The sequence below is a fragment of the Hippoglossus stenolepis genome, chromosome 9 (genome assembly GCF_022539355.2).
Source record: "Hippoglossus stenolepis isolate QCI-W04-F060 chromosome 9, HSTE1.2, whole genome shotgun sequence".
In the NCBI taxonomy this organism is placed as follows: domain Eukaryota; kingdom Metazoa; phylum Chordata; class Actinopteri; order Pleuronectiformes; family Pleuronectidae; genus Hippoglossus; species Hippoglossus stenolepis.
Window position 1 is genome coordinate 10274443 of NC_061491.1, and position 19035 is coordinate 10293477.

The window sequence follows — 19035 nt, forward strand, 5'->3', positions numbered from 1 at the left end:
ACAACGAAGCGCGACGCCGGAAATGGAAATCTCACTTCAGTGTTTATCCAATGTTATATTTTAAATGTTCTCGATGCGATTTACTTTAAATTACTTTAAATGTGTCATATAAATAAGAATGGATCAAATATATTTCACTGACGCACCGACTGGATTTATTTCCTAGTGCTGATTTGCACGGCTCCACATCGGCCACAAGGGGGCGCAGTCGGGTGTTATTAAATGACCAGTGGGTCAGAGTGAGCAGCAGATGTCAGTCTGGTGTCATCTCACTGTGGATGTTCATTTCCTCAGCTTCATAATCACACTGTGTTCTCACAGGATTAAGTTTCTGTCCAGCCTGCAGATTTTTTAAACGATTTCATGAAACAGAAGCGGGCCCCACACACACACACAGACACACACAGACACACACAGACACACATACCCACAAAGGCTTCCCGCAAAGGCTGTTTTTAGCCGCAGAGATTCCATCTGATATTTCACATATAACGTAAAGTCTGCACATCTGTCCTTTTTAGGACTTTACATTGACTTCCATTCATCCGCCTGACCAACACCTTATCCTTAACCTTAACCACGACCAATCCACTACAATCTGACCTTTAACCTTAACCAGGTGTTTGGTTCCCACGAGCTGTTCTGATCCTGACAAGCAAGGTGTTTATGCTGGTAAAGGTCCTAAAGAAGTAACAAAAACGACTACACAAACACACACACTGTTTTCCTGGAAAGGTTGTTTTTAGCCACAGAGATTCAGTCTGAAATTTCACACATTTTTTTTCACTACTTGTGCATGGACATTTCTTTAAACAGAAACTGTGAGTATTCCGACACCGAGTCCACGAGATGAAAATCATACACCATTATATCAAAATACTTTACAAAATCAGCTATTTATCTTTTCATTAATGCGCTTCTTTGATATCCATTATCAGACCGCATTCAATAATAATAGAATAACCTTTGTTTGTTTAATATTTAAAGTAAATCAACCATTTGGAAGAAGTGGCCTCAATCGTTGGTATATACCAAGTTTTCTGGAATTGGTGGCTTTACTCGTTAAATCAGCAAAAAATGAAACTTTGTAACGAGGCCTTGATCGTTTGTGTACAGTGAGTTATCTCTGCCATGTACTGTCATCTCTCTGTTCATGCACGGCAATAATCTGGCCCGTGAACAACTGACCATGATATTGACAGACCAGACAAAAATAACATTCGCTAACAATTCCCCTGAAATGAATAATTAAAGCTGTTGTGGGAGGTATAGTCTTTTTTTTTGCTCTCTTTTTTCAAATTGTGTTTCTCACTTTCCCCTGCTGGTTTGTGGAAAATTGGACTGTCATGTAGACAAATATAGACTCTCGTGTTGGCAGAATTCAGATCTCTGCCGTGCCCTGAAGCTACCCAACAGTGCATTGTTGTGATTTGAGCTTCCTGGCAGAGACATACACTCTACGTTCAAGGATAAATGTCCACAGGTTGTGAATAATCCATAATTACACTGCTATTTTCATGGGCAGTAACAATAAAGTAAATGCATATTCTTATTAGATGTGCCAGCAGCATCAATAATACCCTCTTTTTGCTTCTAAAGAACTTGTTGGCAGAGAACAAGTCTCGAGTGATCGTTAGTACGCTGACTGACCTTGACATCAAGGTGCATTGATGTAGTTTAAGGCCATGTGTTGCTCTCGGGGGGGATCTAAGGCCTGAAATCATTCATTTTCCTGTTGTTTCTCCCTGTGTGTATGAGTCACCGTGCACTACGCTGCCCTGTTCTCTCTCTCCGCTCAATTTTCAGATGCATAGTTTCAAATCTATCCGAGCTTCTACAAAGAATAATCTTTATAAATCTATCCTGGATGCAGTTTTTTTTTATGTTTTAGAGGAATTAAAGTGGGGATTCTTTTATAGGCTGCATGCTTTCAAATGCACCAGTACCGCAATTGTGCACGGATGTGGAGTGCATTTAGCTCCCACGTACAATATCTCCTCTTGTCCTTATCTTTCCAGAAGAAACTCATCACAGAAGCCAACTTTGCCCCCTGACATAATTGACTGTGAAACATTTTTGCATGTGCATGATGACCTTTTCATTATGCCTGTTACAGACGATAATAGAGTTTAACTTTACCCTTTTATTATTTTTTTAATTCCAATTTCCTTGCACATACCTATTTGTGCTAAGCTGACACCAGGGTTGCATCGTTGATACGTATTTGGCCGTCTCCTCACCTGGATGTTCAATATCCACAATCAAGGTCACCGTGCCAGCTGCTTCCCCTCCCTCAGTCTGAATTCAGAAAATGTGGCTTTTAATTTATCTGACCTTGAAACAATCTCCAGGACTGGATAAATCTGCAATTATTTCACATTCATGAATCAAAGTGAATGGGCTTGGAAGGACGCTACTGATGGAGTAATCTATCTGGAAGTACCACATGGCCTCATGCATTGTGTTGTTGTGTAAGTTGTGGGTTTAAGGATTTCAATTGGATTTCCCTTTTAAATATTGGTGCAATGTTCTACACAGTACAAACAATAATGCGGCTCAAGTGACATCTGGAGTTGTGATTAATTAATCAGATGATCGGCAAGATGTCACTGGTATGAGGGGAGCTGAGTGTGTTGTCTTGTTAGGTAATCCCGGCCACTAGACCATAATGCCTGTTAAGAAGAGCATCAGAGCAGCTGAGCACACTGAGCCCTTGAGATGTGTGTGTGTCTGTGTGTTTGTAAGTCTGTGTGGTAAGAAGACAGCAGCAGTCACTCCCTCATAACCCCTCAGTGCCACGCTGAACGGTAAGAGGGCAGCATTTAGGCCATAATTAGAGCCCAGCTCAGAGTGGAGTTCCGTCTGCCGAGATAATTAGGTCTGTCTTCATCACAGAAAATGCAGATAGCTCCAGAACTGGAGCCCAATAAAGGGCAGAATGATTATCCCTCTTCAACATCATGCAATATCGCCAGAAATGGCCGCATGTGGCATGTGAGTGGTGCACAGCTGCTGCTGAACGACAAGCTTTTCCAATTTGAAAATAATCTCGCAGAAACAAACATGATTCTAATATTTAGAGCCTGTCGAGCAACACACGGTAAAAATGAATGTTTGCGTTGCTTTGTGATTTTGTGTTTTGCTTGCATCTGTGCTCATATATTGAACATTCGATGAACAGTAATACATGTGGGTGGAATGTGGGCTTGGTACAGCTAGAGGTTTCTCTGTGTTGTTATTAATAGTCATGCTAGAGGCACGGCTCAGAGGAAGGCAGAGTGGGTCAATCGGTCCACTACTTTGGTCCAGACGGAAACAATTCAACAATGATTGCACTGACTTTTGTAATCCTCTGACTTTTCATCTAATGCTGCCTCCACTAGGTCAGAATGATCACGTAGCAGGGAAAGATATGGGAAAAAAGGGACTCACATTTTAATACAGACATTCATGGTTCTCAGATGATGAATCCCAGGAGGTTTGCTTTACTTTTCCTGTAGCGCCACCATGAGGCTAATAATTTGGTGCAAACTTTCATATTTCCCTCAGGGGGAATTGTCGCAACTTTGGTGACACCCTGATTTCTCATCTAGCGCTACATGTCAAATATATTTTTCTCAGAGATGGTTTCTGTCATTTCAGTTTGTTGTTATCACACTGATGTATGTCCAAGTGTTCATTTAGCTTGATTTCTGGATACTGGGAGGAAGTGGAGACGCGTCATAAATCTTTATACACAGTATATATATATATATATATGATTATACCCATTAAGCATGAGCACGTTAGCATTGCCACTGTTAACATATTAGCATGATGAGGATCTGCTCAGAGCGCAGCCTCCCATCAACAACAATGGCTGTAGACTTTTAAATTTTATGGTTTATTGTAGGAGAAGAGAAAACATGACACTGAAATCCTTCTAATGTGTTAGAGCCATACGCCATCTGCCCAGTAATACAGCAAGTACTTCATGCTAATGTTATACAATCACTTTTTAATGACTGACTTCTTGCTTCATTAAACAAAAACTCTGGCATTTGGGAATCTATAACAATATTGGATTCATGTATCTGACTGAGGACAGAAGCATTTGTCAGTTTTGATTGATTCCCAGAACATTCTCACCTGGACCAGAACACGAGGAGCACAACGGTGTGACATTGATACCAAACAGAGACGATGAAGTCATGTGTAATGCTTTGCTCATACCATTGCAGGTGCTATATGTCATATAAATGGATGCAGTAATATTTCTTGTAAATCCCTGTGTGGCAGTCGAGTGATCATTTTCCTCTTTAATCTGGATTTCAGGTGCAAGGCTCTTGCTGGGTGACGTGTGGGCGGACAGCTGACGGCCGCAGGACACTCCACAAGAGGAGCTTCAGCGACGCTGCCACGAATTCTCTCACCTTTATTTCTCAATGTCAACTCAGTTTATGAAAAAAACACCAACCACAGTGGCTTCAAGTATATGATGCATGTGACATGTTAAGCTTTTTGCATCAGTTTTCTTCTAAAGCTGTAGATAAAGTCACAACAGCTGTCTGCACGAGAGTAAGCTGTGAGTGTTTCTCTTTTTGAAGGGAATTTGGTCAAAGTCACGACCACAGGAGATTCATCTAATGTCACTGTAAATGCAAACATTATCGGTAATGCTTGGCTCAGGTCTGTTGCCTCCATGATTGGGAAACGTTTCCTCCAGTGCAGAGGTATTGATTTCAGTATCTGTCAAACTCAGCAGCAGCCTGCTGCACTGCATGGGCGGCTCATACAGATAATTGCTTTTCCAACAGGTCTTACATAGCAGGATAGACTCTAACTAGATGCAAAGAAACAGAAATCAATAAGCACAGGAGAACCACATGAGTATCATTTTGCTACTTAATTATTTTGCAGTTTTTTTCATTTCGTGTTTAATATCGTTTGACTGACTTGTTTTTACTGCATTCATAATTACACAACAATTAATCTGTTGCTGCGATAAGTACTTGTTTTGAAAGTGGTCTGTCTGAGACAGTGCAAGGCAGTTATACGTAATCACTCCATCTGTAATATTGTCTTCCATAAAATAATTAATTTACTATGCACCAACAAAAACATGTTTTTCCCTTTTGCTGATGTGGAGGCACTTCAGAGGTTATTTTGTTTTGCCTCTTGACATGGCCATGTCTTTTTAAAAGTCAGATGTTAACTCTACGGATGTTCTGACCATCTCTCACTGTGAGACAGCAGCAACTACAAGTAAAACTCTCAAATACTGTATTTACCAGAAAGGAAAAACAATACACACCAACCGAATGAATCGAGAGGAAGAAAGGAATCAGCCCAAAAAATCGATGTGGGTGTTTTTCTTGGGTGTGTTAGTGTGCTTGTTTCTGCTTCATCTGTCCGTGAAAGCTTAATTGAAAAAAGGTTTTTAAAAAATGTACTGGCACAATCATTTAATGACAAAGTCCCAGATGAAACTGAAAAGCCAGATTAATTGCAATTGACTGCGCCTCAGTCGTTGACAAATGTGTATTGACTGAGTTGTACAAAACACAGACCAGAGTCTTACAACTATATAATGCATATGCTATGTTAATATTCTCATTATGACTTTATTCTTAAAGAATAATAATCTTTCATGTCAAAGCACAGGCCTGTGTTTAAATGTGCATTCATTTCTTAGATCTGTTGATAAGATCAGGATGAAAAAGTCTCAATTACTGCCCACAGTAAAGACAGTGTAATTAGTCAGGATCAATTATTAAGTATCACTGGGCACCACTACCCATAGAGAAGGAAGGTAAGTATAATTAATTACAGGCTACAGTTATAGTGTGATTGAGGTTATATTGTTATTAACAATTGAGCCGATACTTTGATACTATATAAAAATACAATACACAAAATACTTTGGTTCAAAGATTTTTAAATCTTTTTCTAACAGTATACATTTTTGCTTTTTCTGGGGAACAAATTATTAGACTAAGCTTTTAAGGGGGGTTTACTAATAAAACTATATGATAGTCATCTGTAAGGTATTGGCTTTTATGTCCTTAAGCATCAGATCATATGATATTATGATTCGTGGGCTGTAAAATAAAGATATTTTCCATTTTCCAGTCAGTATTTCATCATTACCCTTTTCTTCTAACGAACACAAAAATCATTACATTTAATCATGTGACCAAATACAAGTCGGTCTCAGATGTCAATCATGACATCTCCCCCTTTAGTTAAATCATCAAATAACTACTTAAAACCAAATTTACCAGAAAAATGAACATTTGAACGTGTGGAGGGTGAGAAGAACTACCTAAAATCACAGAAACCATCTTAAGAAACTGTACTTTCACTTTTTAGTTTGGTCCATGTCCCATCCATTAACATGGAAGAGGTGGAATTTATGACCTATACTGCAGCCAGAGACTAGGTGGCGATCAAGACGCTTTGTTTGAATTTTTGGGAGTTTTTCTTGTCGTCCATCTTTACAGTCAAAGCTGTGAACATGTTAGCATGATGATGTTTAGGTTGGGTAAAATATGTTGAGAAAATAGATTTTGAATAAAGCACTACATGTCACTTTCTTAACCGCAATTTCAAAAAATACAGTAAGTGACTATAAGTCACATATTGCATCAGGCACTTTACCCACAATGCCATGCAAATTGCGGTAACTAACTCCAAATATGTTAGTTTTATGGTACTTTTGCTGGGTATTTTGTGGTATTTAACTGTAGAAAATAGAGCTAAGGTTAATCTTTCTCATACTACTGTAGTAAACAGTATTGCTGTTGTTGGAGGACAAAGTGTTGGGCTAAGCTTTGGAAGGAAGGTTTACTTTTACAACTAAAAAATAATGATCTGTATCTTTATTTAGATTATGATAAAACACAGGCATTGGCTTTATAGGTCCTGTTATAGCATCAGATCATAAAACAATAACTGGGTATGTGGGCTGTAAAATAAAGTAATTTTACTCAGCATTTCATTGGTACCCATTATACACTTGACACTGTCAATTTCTGACCGACTCTCACATGACAAAACTGTTATAGGAGAAAGAATCATTTCCTTTACTTCAGTAAGTAAACTAAGAAAACCATTCAAATAAATTGTTGGAAGTGAGACAGAAAGTATTCAGCAGATTCTGAATGGATAATAGAGGGACACAGCTGCAGGCAGCTGAGATAATCCGGTTTACTGAGTGAAGGAGCGACTGTTCTGAAACAAGAGAATAAACATCTGCAGCCACTGTCTCTCCTGCAGTTTGACAAGTGACGCTCGTTAAGGAAACACCTCAGAAAGGAAAAGTCCTTTAGGGCGAGACAGTGACGGGTCGTGATGACGCACGGGAGGGGTCTGATGCCGGAGTGAGAAGTGGGGTGATGTGAGGGTGGGGGGGTGGGGGTAAAGGAGGAGTGAAGGTGGTAGAGGAGGAACCAGTGAGTCATTTGCTGCTCCGCGCTCCGCACACGAGGAGGAGACTCGGAGCACCTGCGGGATGTGTCCGTGATGGAGAGGAGCGCGCCGGGCTCGTCCCCTCAGCAGAACCGCACCGTCCCCCCGGTGCGCGTCAGCGGCCACGGCTCCATGTGCGGCTCCGGAGAGCGGCTGTCGCGGTGTGAGGATCCAGCTGAAAGTTGGGTAAGTGTGGGAACATTTTTAGATTTCACACCTTTAAGTGACGCTCTTATGAAGTGGATCGTGAATGGGTTTTGTCTCTCTCTTTATACTTCTTGTGCTGTGCGTGTAGTGGAGAGATTAGAAGGGTTTTTTACCGAATTTAAGCCTCATCCGAAACTGATGTTGATTTAATTTATATTTCAAATCTATCTTTGGGTTATAAACTGTAAAGTTGATGAGTCACATTATTTATGCACATCTATAATTGTCCAATCTGGAGTTGCCTGTAAAATACTAACACTGGACTGATCTATAAATAGATGTTTTATACAAAGCTATTCCTGTTGCTTTAAAATCTCTCCCTAGTTTATTAATCCTAAAAATCCCGATAGATGATCATAAACAGAGAAATGCACTAGGAGGTCTCCAGGGACATTTGAGCTTAACAAGTGTCTACAAGCACCCGTCTCTGTCATTTCACTGAGGTGGGTGTCACTTTCTGTCAGGGAGCCTTTAGCTGTGCAGCTGAGAGTTACCCCAACACACAGAGAAGAGGCTGAGATTACATCTAAGCCACAATGGATGTTTTCTCCTGACCAATTACAAAATTGCCGACACAGAGAGGCTGCCCTCCACATCACTGTGGACACCCTCAGCTGCAGCTGCACATCCACACACTGTTCAGTGTCTGCCTGGAAAACAGCCAAGATCACGCAACCCTGTGTACGCAGATTATTAAGCCCTATGAGACAAATTGTGATTTGTGAATATGGGCCATACAAATACAATTTCATTGATTGATTGACTATTCTGTAGTTGAGGACATGTATTTAATAGCGAATTGAAAAGTAAGCGAAGACAAATAGTGTTCATGCCAGTGAGCAAACTACGCTCCTGCTCCCCGCTGCCCTTCTGTATGTCTGTTCTTTCTCTGGGCAACCCCCACTGTAGATGTGTGAGACTCTGTATGAATATTAAACAGATCAGTGCTGGACAAGGACCAGTGGGCCACCTGGATCTATATCCATCCCAGCTGAAATCCCATAATCCTCCAGCTCATACTGCAGTTTAGTGAAATCAACAGGTCTTTTATCCGAAGCTGTAAAAAAATAGTTTAAATCGGGAGTTTAAGGTTTGTTATATGAGCTGAATGATTGAATGTTTTGTTAGGCTCATTGGAAACCTCCCTATCAACTCTTAACTAAAATGTCTTTCTGTTGTCTGAAATGTTTTTTTTAGATTAAACAGTCAAGAGGATAAACATGATGATTAATAAGCAATTCAATTCCAACTCCCAGACTCTAGTGTAATAGAGTCGCAGGGGAGCCACAAATATCATATCTTCATCTTACTGGCACTGCAGGTAACTTTATCTTTTCAACAGTGCAAAGTAATGATGATGTAATGAGTTCCTGTAATGCCCCTGTGGATAAACATGTAACTCTTACTTTCATAATTAACTTAGAGGCATCAGCCCCCCCACCCCTTTCCTCTACTTGTGGGGGTGGAAGAAGCTCTCAGGTGCTGCTTTATGATGGCTGCTGCATGCAGGCTTCGTCACGCCGTGCCAGCTCAGACACATAACGCTCACGACCGAAATGTTAAACAGCTGTACATCCAGCGTGGAGCAGGGGGTTGTGGGCCGCAGAGGAAAAGGTCATCCATTGGTTAATAGTGTGAAACAATGGAGGGGGGGAAGGGGCTAAAGACGGGAGGAGACTGCATAATGCTTTTCCCCACGCCGATGTCTTTACATAGTCCTTTGCACTGTTTTTGTAGAAAGATGGATAGAAGAGAGATAAAAGAAGAAAAGAGGGCAACTCAGATGAACTTTTAATAAATAAAGCAGCTTAGCAAAATCCGAAAAACCATCAACATGGGCGCACTACTTTTACTAGTCCCATCTAATCTACATTCAGTTAAGCAACATCCACATTACAAATGCCAGTAATCTGCACAGACAGGATTTATTCCACATCTGTCAAAGTGAAGGAGTTTGCGTGGCACTAAGACATTGTTTTGAAGTCAAAGGAAGAAGCATTCCAAATGAAATCAATTCAATGCATCAGAGTCGGAGGGAAAAATTCAGGCCAAAATGGTGGCAGAGCGGTGCTCAATGGAATCACTTAGAAATTCAACTGAGCAACTCACTCTCTCATTTAACTGATCGTATATATAAACACACTGGAAAGAGCCCATTAATCTGGCTTGACACATGTTAATGGTGCAGTACGGCTTTTTGGGAAATATTCACATTCCCTGACAGAGATAGATGAGAAGGTTGATCCCACTGTCATGTCCGATGTGGACCAATCTAAAAAGTCAAAAATGAATGTTGAAAAAAATGTTCTCAATTTTTTTTTGTTTTAATCAGTAATCTAATGCAATAAAAATAAGGTGAAATGTCATGATTGACAGCTGAGACTGACTCGTGATTGGTTGAGTGGGTGGATCTGACTCCAAACGGGAGACGGCAGCTTTCGTATCAGGCTTATTTTAGCTGTATTTCTGGATAATGGGAGGAAGTGGAGATGCGTTGACTATGGTCGTATTTGATTAGTATGTACAAAAATGAATTTAAGACATAAGCTACACCCTATGTCCTGGCCATTGGTCGGTAGATTGTGTTAATCTAGCTTGTCTTTGTCCCCTTTTTGCAGTATTAAGTCATGTCAAATCTAACTGTGTATTGTTTTGACCTCCAGCTGCGTGGAGGCTGTAGTGTGTAGATATTGGTTTGTCTAAAGAGAGATTAAGTGAGGTTAGACTCATCTCGGTGAAGGTCAATTGAAGATCATATTCGCACCACATTTTACACTGTTGACTTTTTCTCCAGCTATTCTGATTTGGCTCAATGCCATGTAGAGTCTAAATTGTGCTACGTCTCTCAGACAATTCAGTGAAACAGGCACCTCGTCAGTCCTGCTATCAGTTTCTTTATTCCTCAACCTCACATTGTGTTTAGTCAATAAGCGGAGGATGAGGCTGCATGCGGTCACATTAATCTGACAGCAACTGTGACTCAGACGTTGTCTTTTACCCACAGTCTTGATGGGTCTGAGTCCATCTAACATGGAAACGAAAAAACACTTAAAAAAAATAAGGATTAATGCCGTTGTGTTTTCATGTATGAGATGATCCAATTCTCTTAAAGCAGATTCTTTTGTCTCTCTTTTCAAAGGCTCTGGACATTGTTGCTGTATCCATCTGGCTGAGTTCAAGCTGAAAATGCCCCCCTGCGTTCAACAGGAGGAAGCTGCCGACTGGTCACCAACCATCCAACCCAGAAAAGTAGTTTCTGGCTCCAAGTTCTGAGCAAATTAACTCTAATTTTGTGCCCGAGCTGCAGTTTTTGGTTCAGAGAACAGGCGAGGGTTTGTCCAGATGTGATTACAACCATCTATCCCATCATGCAACTGTTTTTTCAGAGCAGCTGCATAATACATTTAAACATTTTCTAGATGGATTCACTGATTTCAGCCTTCTAGGTTTTGTCTGCATATATTATACTTCTTTCTCAGTGTTTTTGCATGCGTCCTGCAGTTTTATTTTTCTTTGATGCATCTCTAATGTAATGGCTCATTTGCCAGAGGCAGCATTTTTCAAATTTTTTTTGACAAGACTGACTTAATGTGACCATTACTTTAATGGATTTTATGAGAATTCCATGATGTCCCCTTTCTGCTGTGGTGAACTTAGCTAGGTGTGTGTATCGGCCTACCTTTGCCGCACAGAACAGTGTCAAGCATCATTGTAGAATTGGAGCAGATGGTTCCTGTCATGGACATCATGACCCCAGCTCCTCTGACACAGAACTGCTCCAACTGCAGCGATGTTTTCGTCCCAGAGCTCAACATTGTCAAGGCTGTGACTTTGGGCTTGATCCTTGGTGTCCTCATTGTGTTTGGAATTGTGGGAAACATCCTGGTAATCCTCTCTGTAGCTTGTCACCGACACCTGCGGACGGTCACACATTATTTCATAGTTAATCTGGCGGTGGCAGATTTGCTGCTGAGCTCCACTGTACTACCCTTCTCTGCCCTTTTTGAGATCCTGGATCGTTGGGTTTTTGGACGGGTCTTCTGTAATGTTTGGGCAGCTGTGGATGTGCTCTGCTGCACTGCCTCCATCATGAGCCTCTGTGTGATCTCTGTGGACCGCTACATTGGAGTCAGTTATCCTCTGCGTTATCCAGCCATCATGACAAAACGCAGGGCTCTGCTGGCGGTGATGCTGCTGTGGGTGCTATCTATCATCATATCTATCGGACCTTTGTTTGGCTGGAAAGAGCCTGCTCCGGAGGACGAGTCCATCTGCAAGATCACAGAGGAGCCTGCCTACGCTATCTTCTCTGCTGTGGGCTCCTTCTACCTCCCTCTCACCATCATACTGGCCATGTACTGTCGGGTCTATGTGGTCGCTCACAGAGAGAGCCAGGGCCTGCGGGAGGGCCACAAGACTGAGAAGTCCGATTCGGAGCGGGTGATACTCAGGATACACAGAGGCAACGCGACCGTGACAGAGGACGAGGCCCTTCGCAACCGCACACACTTTGCACTGAGACTGCTCAAGTTCTCACGTGAGAAGAAAGCTGCAAAGACCTTGGGCATCGTGGTGGGCTGCTTCGTGTTATGCTGGCTGCCCTTTTTCCTGGTGCTACCCATAGGTGAGTATCACCATGTTTATATTATATGTGATTCTTGATTGAGCAATATGGTGTTCAAGACATCTGTAGCATTTGCTAGAACACAATAGTGAAACACATGAAAGCATACGACTCATATGAATATAATTTTTATAATATGTTTACAGTGGTATGGGAATGGTTCTATAATTGCTGTGAGTTAGATCAGAGGATAGATACCACACGTCTGATAATTATGAAGGGTTGGTTATCTTAGCTTGGCACCAAGACTGAAAACCATAAGCATTAATTAATTTCTTCCAATCTTTTCATCAACGTATGCCGCTGACAGGTTTTTAAGCGCTGGCTAATTTAATTGAATGGCTGTTCTGTGGTAGCACACTGAAGCTACTACCATTCAGAGACTGGATGGTTGGCCGTTGAGTGGCCTCTCGAGCAGCGTAGTAAACGCTTTGACTCGGCCAGGTAGACGTCCTATAAATAGGCTCAATAAATCTTTTAGATCCGTGACGGGCTCCAGTGCTCCCCTGTCTGTAAACATAACCACAGGATTTCAGACCAATATATATTTTAAACCAAGACCCTTGAACTAAGTATCAAGCCGTTACTCTGCCCCTTCCCCTCTGTCCTTTGTCGCTAACTCACTTCATTACGATGCCTGTCATGGGATGACAGAGCAAACACATCACACTGGTGTTCGACCAGGATGTTCCCCTTTAGAACACTACCCAGCCTGATAGAGACAAGCTTGGGGGGGGAATGACACAGCTTGCCAACCACACATGCAATTTATACGTTGGTGTCAATGTGGAGGGAATGAGAGAAGGAAATCTGAACCAAGTAAATATGAGCTAGGGGTAAAACGTCAAAAATCCCTCTGGGTATTTATTTATTCCATGCTCTCATGCTTGTAAATTTAGCCGCTACCAATCGTCCGAGTTCTTTCCTGAGTGGGGAAATGACGAAAAGCCTCAGCTTACCAATGCTCCCTTACTAATGCTGGTGTCGGGCTGCATACCGCTGCCTCATATGTCTGAGGACAATGACAGGTTTAGCAGTGAATCAGGGTTTTGACATATATAGCACCAGATAACTCACGATTTTCTTGTTTGGTTTATTGGAGTACACAGTACTTTGCCATTAGAGAAATCATCGGAAATTGATCATTTCAAAACATCTTAAAAAGAGTAGTTGGCATTTTAGTAGCTCTTCTCAGAGACTATAATAAAGTATGAAGCTATCGTATAAATGTTTGACTGCCCTTGTGCCGTAAGATTTTAAAACACTGACCATAACCTTGAACTGTGTATTTTGTCCTGTCCTCTCTTTTGCATCACTATCAAATAAAGGTATAGGAAGTACCCAGAAATAGCGCAAAACCTCTTCCAAGGCCAAACAGAATATATAAAAGAAATAAAAGAAGTGGTCTGATAACCCTAAATGATTTTACATAATTTAATAAAGCCTGGATCTGGCCCCTTAATCTTGCATCTACATCAAAATTGAATGGGTTCTTCACAGGCTAAGACCCCACCCCTCTACCACGTTTTGTCAAAATTGGTTGTGGATTTTTTGCGTAATCCTGCTAACAAATAAACAAACAAACAGACACGGAGTTAATAAATAAATACTAACTTTGTACCATGTTTTTTTTCTGTCAGAACTTTGCCCCTGACCACAACTAGCAGCGATATTACAGTATACTGACACAACTTTGTATACACTTGTTCTCCACAACACAAGGGTGACCAGTTAAACCGCTCAGTTCTGCTATGATCAGATCACTGTTTGGTTTTATGTCCCTCAACCAAATCTCCCTCACATTCTGGTTCACTCTTTCAGCTTTCCCCTTGTGTAATACGGCTGCAGGATGAGTCAACAAGCCAAGTGTAGAGTTTCCAGATTGTTCTACCTGCCGCAAATGACCAAAAACCAAATTATGCTGCTTTAAAATGAAGTTAGCACTAAGATGTTTAAAAGCGGCAACAGACAAGTTTTTCCCACCAGTTCCTCTCCCATGAATGTATCATGTTGTTGCTGTTTGATCAAAACCTACAATCAAACAAATCCAACAGACTTTGACATGGTTCCAGAATTGTCATGTAACGCTCCCAACCCAAAGTTAAAGTTATATTTAGAGGTAGCATTGCAAAACTGAAGTTACACAGTTTGTACGTTTGTAGCTTTCTTTTTTGGCTCAAAAGTGAATGTGTCAAGGCTACCTGCGGTTTTTTGGCACCGCTGGGAATAAAACATATGAGCTGCACAGTCAGGCACAAAATAATTTTCTCTCAAACTCCTGCACCTCGTCTATCTATCCATCTCGATGTCATGGTCTCATTTTTCAAAAGCCCACGTTTGAATGTCTCCAGCAGCTCGTCCAATAAAGGATTTCGAGAGACAAGAATCTCCCCCATTCTACCTCCGAAGATAGATGACAGACAAACTAAGATAGATAGATAGATAGATAGATTGCAGCCATTTAATAATTTTAATGTTTCACTGGCAGCCACAGGATATGTGAAGAGTCACAACAGGCCTGCACGTAATGTGCCCGTCAAGCCTTTTTCTCTGCTTCTTCATCAAGGATCCCGCTCACACTCTGTGAATGCTTCCTCTAATCACAAGCAGCACAATTTATGGAGCCAGTTTTAACAATACTTTCAACCTTGGAGGCAAGCAGGGAGCTTTGGTTTATGGGAACTGGATAAATCAATTAAAGATTAATGGTCTTCAGTGGATGTTAATGAGAGCAATGACATATGGAGTAGATAGTCAAAAAAGTAACTGGATCTCAAAAAATGAAACTGTTCGTTTGGTTCATTACTTTATTGTTTTAATTCAGACTCAAATATCTAAAATAGCTGTTGGATAGCTGTCTGTCTTTTTTGTATGCTCATGGCCCCAGAGATTGAATCCTGGTGACTTTAGGGATCTATTGATATTTGCAACAGCACCACTGGAACGTCGAGGTTTTTGTCTTGCCTTATTCTATAGTAAAGTAGAATGGTACTCACACCTCTGAGTACAGCCTCCTTATAAAACCACATTTAAATTCACCAGATCACAATGTCGAATACAGTGAAGTGTTTGAGTCCACGAAACACTTTTGGAGTTTCAGGGGTAAACAGTGTGGCACATTATGACTTTATCTTTAGACCCTTAATTTCTGACATCACATTTCATGTTTCAGTCGTATCTGACTTGTGTATCTGATGTTCCTTCAGGCTCCATATTCCCTGCATACAGACCTTCTGACACAGTGTTCAAGATCACCTTCTGGCTCGGCTACTTCAACAGCTGCATCAACCCCATCATCTACCCGTGCTCCAACCAGGAGTTTAAGAAAGCTTTCCAGAGTTTACTTGGAGGTCGCTGTTTAAGAAGGACTCCCAGACCACAGCATCAACATCTGAGTGCAGGTCAGAGTCAACCACAAGGTCACAGCAAGCCCCTCACGCTGGGCCCAGACAGCAGGGCGGCTCCCTGTCAGCTCAGCCCCTCCTCTTCCATGGCCTTGTCCAGGACCCCTTCCTCCAAGGACAGCAGGGACTGGAGGGTCTTTTCTCGAGGCTCCGCGAGCGGCTCGGGACCGGCCACGGCGGGCAGGGCTAAAGTGGCCAAACTCTGCAGCAAGAGCTTCCACCAAACCTGCTGCTGCATCCTCAGCAGCGGGACCCCCCCGCAGGAGTCAGACTGTGCCCAGCCCCCCCCTGCCGGAAACCTTCCCACCATTAAAATCCACCAACTGTCCTTGTCGGAAAAAGGAGAGTCTGTGTAACCGCTGTAATCCTTCATCCATTAGTAACGACTCCACTTTCAATGTCACAGAAGAGAATATATATCCTTTTTATCCTGTTGACATCACAACTGCTGCTTTGACGTTTAACATTTTTAATGTCACTGCCTTGATATCATTCTGTGATTTTTGCTTGATGTGAGAAAATCTTCCAAAGAAATATCATAAGCACTATATGTTTCCTCTTCAAGAAGAAGGCTGTCTTAAAGACAAACTACTGCAACACGCAGCTTATCACTGAACTAAAATGTCTTCTTTTAAATCCTAATGGCAAAGCCAATGTCTACTCAGTTTTGGAAACGACCCTGTGAGCACTCGCTTACTGATGTGGACCAAATTTAAAGAACCATATGGAGAAGCTGTGAATTTTTAAGAGGACCAAAATATTCCTGGATGTTTACATGTTTATATCACAGAGGAGCCATTTAAAATGTATAAAAATGTGAATAGCAAAGTTTTATATATATTGCATGATTTCACCAAATGTTACAAAAAAGTGCTGGTCTGTGGTGCTCCCGTCGTTTGCCTATAACTCTGTTCCTGAGACGCTGTGTGCTTCCATGTCACATTACAATAAATTTGTATGACAAATTCCTAACATGGGCTCATTTAAAAAAAACTCTTTGCTGGTGTTTCATAATTTTTTGTGAGGGGGCTGATTCACTAAATATACGGCCCCTCCAAACTTTCTCGTTCATCCATCCACATTCCCACAGTTGCGTCTACCTCCGAGCAGTGCCAGATGGATGTCTTAATGTACCGGAATTTTAACTGACCTTGTGGTCGCTGACCTCAATCCTGACCGGCCCCCAAGCCTCTTAAAAAATCCTCTAGATTTAGAGATGTCAAGTTAAGTAACAGTCTCAGACATTCTTCTCTCAGGCCGCACACTCCTTGCGTTTCTGTCTTTTTAAGTCACCATCCGCGCTCGGAGCACGCAGAATCTTTATCACGGCCTCCCTAAAGATCTGTGCCGTGTTTGCAAGTGCAAAAAGGGTCAAACTGAGCGTGTTTACTGTGAGTTCAAGACCGCAGTGTCTCTCTGTTTACGCAGATGCATCAAAGGGCAAGAGGACAACCTCTAGCAGCCGTATTGATTTATTTTCCCTTGGCTACAACCTCTGTAGGACCCAGATGTACTCCCTTTGTGAGTCTGAGAGAGAGGGGCATACAGTCGACATCATTAAACCAACATCCTCCTTCAGCGCATTAAGTTCAGAGGTAGAAGTGAATTCGACAGCTCTCCCATGGGGGGCAGTGCGCTGTGCTTTGTCTGTATCTGCGACTGGTGTGTCTGTGAACCTGTAAATCACTCCATCTGTGCACGGATGCCATTAGGAGAGGAGCTAAAGCCGCCGCAGCAATAAACTACAGATGGCCCAGACAAGCTAATTCACCCGTCCCTCTACTTGGGCTGCAAATACCTATGCACCAAGTTTCATCAAGATATATCATCTTCCAAATGCAATAGCTGTAATGAATCCCATAATCTGATATGCAGCCCTGCAGGAGGCAGGTATAGACTGGAGCAGAGCAAGAACAGCGCTCCCGTGTTTCACTAGCATTCCCTGATTTGATGTATTCACAGTGAGATTCTAAGTGTATAATCTACACCTCCTCTGTATTCTTTTGTGATGCATTTGTTCTGATGGATGGAAACTGAACCCACAATCCCTGATTCTCCACAGTCGCATTTTTTAGACGCTTGAGCCTGATCCCTCACAGTTGCTTCTCCATAGGCGAGAGAAAGAAAGGAAGAAAGATGGTATCACTAAGCTTTACAACGATCACTGTAAATCACCACAGTCCCTACATCCCAGAATAACAATACATTTTTTAAAATGTATAACAGTAGCTATTGTGATACATCTGCAAGTAGGGATACATGAAAAATAATAAAAACCAAATTAACCAAAAGAAAAGAAAAAAGAGAGATTTCTCCTTTTCCTATATATCATATATATTTTTGTGTGTGTGTGCACTTTTTCTGTTTTTATGCTTGTGAAGCACTTTGTAAACTTGTGCTATATAAATAAAGTTTATTATTATTTATTAGATATAAAAATGAAAAAAGGGAAAGGAGGGATAAATAATTAGGTTTGCATTAGGTAGTTTTGTGTTAGGTTTGGCTAACACAAAGTAAAGCTATCCCAAAGTATCCCAAAGTAAAGCTATCGGCTATTTTGTTTCGGTTTTTATTCCTGAATAATGTTTGTTTTCTGTATCTTGTTCCATATTTTATCAAACTGTTTCCAAACCTGTGATTTACGAACTCAATTTTTTGAGGTTTCTCCAATCCTGATTTCCTTCACTTGAGGTGCCTCTGGTTTCAGCCTGTTATTTCTTATCTACTTAAGATTCTACACATTCACATTTGATCATAAATGTACACAGTCATAAACAAGTGTTCACGATGATGCTGAAGTGATGGCAGATCACCTCTCTGAGGACTCTTGCTCTTACTAAAGTGGTGTCTGTGTCACAGTTGATTGAAAGCACTGCCGGTGACTCATGTTTGAACTCTTCCCCAGAGAGGATTTATTTTAGCTGAGTCGTCCCGAAGCTTTGTTTCTTCTTGTCTTTCTAAAGCTCTTGTCAGTGGACGTTGACATTGTAGGATTCCCCCTCTCTGGTTTCATCAGTGCACTCATCATATTAACTCCTAATTGTACAAGTATCCAACAGCCAGGGGAGCTTCATTCCAACTAATCACGGAACTTCTGTTGATGTGTGCACTCACTGTGATGTAGTCCTTCTCTCCATCAGTTCATTTTACCGGAGGCGTCCCCCACAGATGAAGTGACTAAAGAGATGGAACAACAGAATGTTCCTCTCTGGCCGAGGCTCCACATCACGACTCTGTGCCTCCACCTAGTGTCTCTCTGCACTTACCTCATCCACTGCTTGGATGATACACTTTACTCTGTCAAATAATTAACTGATCTGCTCCTAAATGTTTAGATTCTTAAGAAGGATC

General features: G+C 41.5%; 1 protein-coding gene across 1 annotated transcript; it reads left to right on the forward strand.

Moving 5' to 3' along the window:
* Positions 1-7413: 7413 nt before the first annotated feature.
* Positions 7414-16652, forward strand: adra1aa (adrenoceptor alpha 1Aa). The gene is made up of 3 exons (XM_035165108.2): positions 7414-7635; positions 10796-12280; positions 15487-16652. Exons 2-3 carry the CDS (start codon positions 11383-11385, stop codon positions 16038-16040), a joined length of 1452 nt encoding a protein of 483 aa, XP_035020999.1. The 5' UTR covers positions 7414-7635; positions 10796-11382; the 3' UTR covers positions 16041-16652.
* Positions 16653-19035: the final 2383 nt, after the last annotated feature.

Bases quoted from the DNA above. Each gene is read 5' to 3' on its own strand.
- adra1aa (XM_035165108.2), top strand. From the start codon at position 11,383: ATGGTTCCTGTCATGGACATCATGACCCCAGCTCCTCTGACACAGAAC. The intron at 12,281-15,486 runs GTGAGTATCACC...ATGTTCCTTCAG, and splicing joins TTTCCTGGTGCTACCCATAG to GCTCCATATTCCCTGCATAC.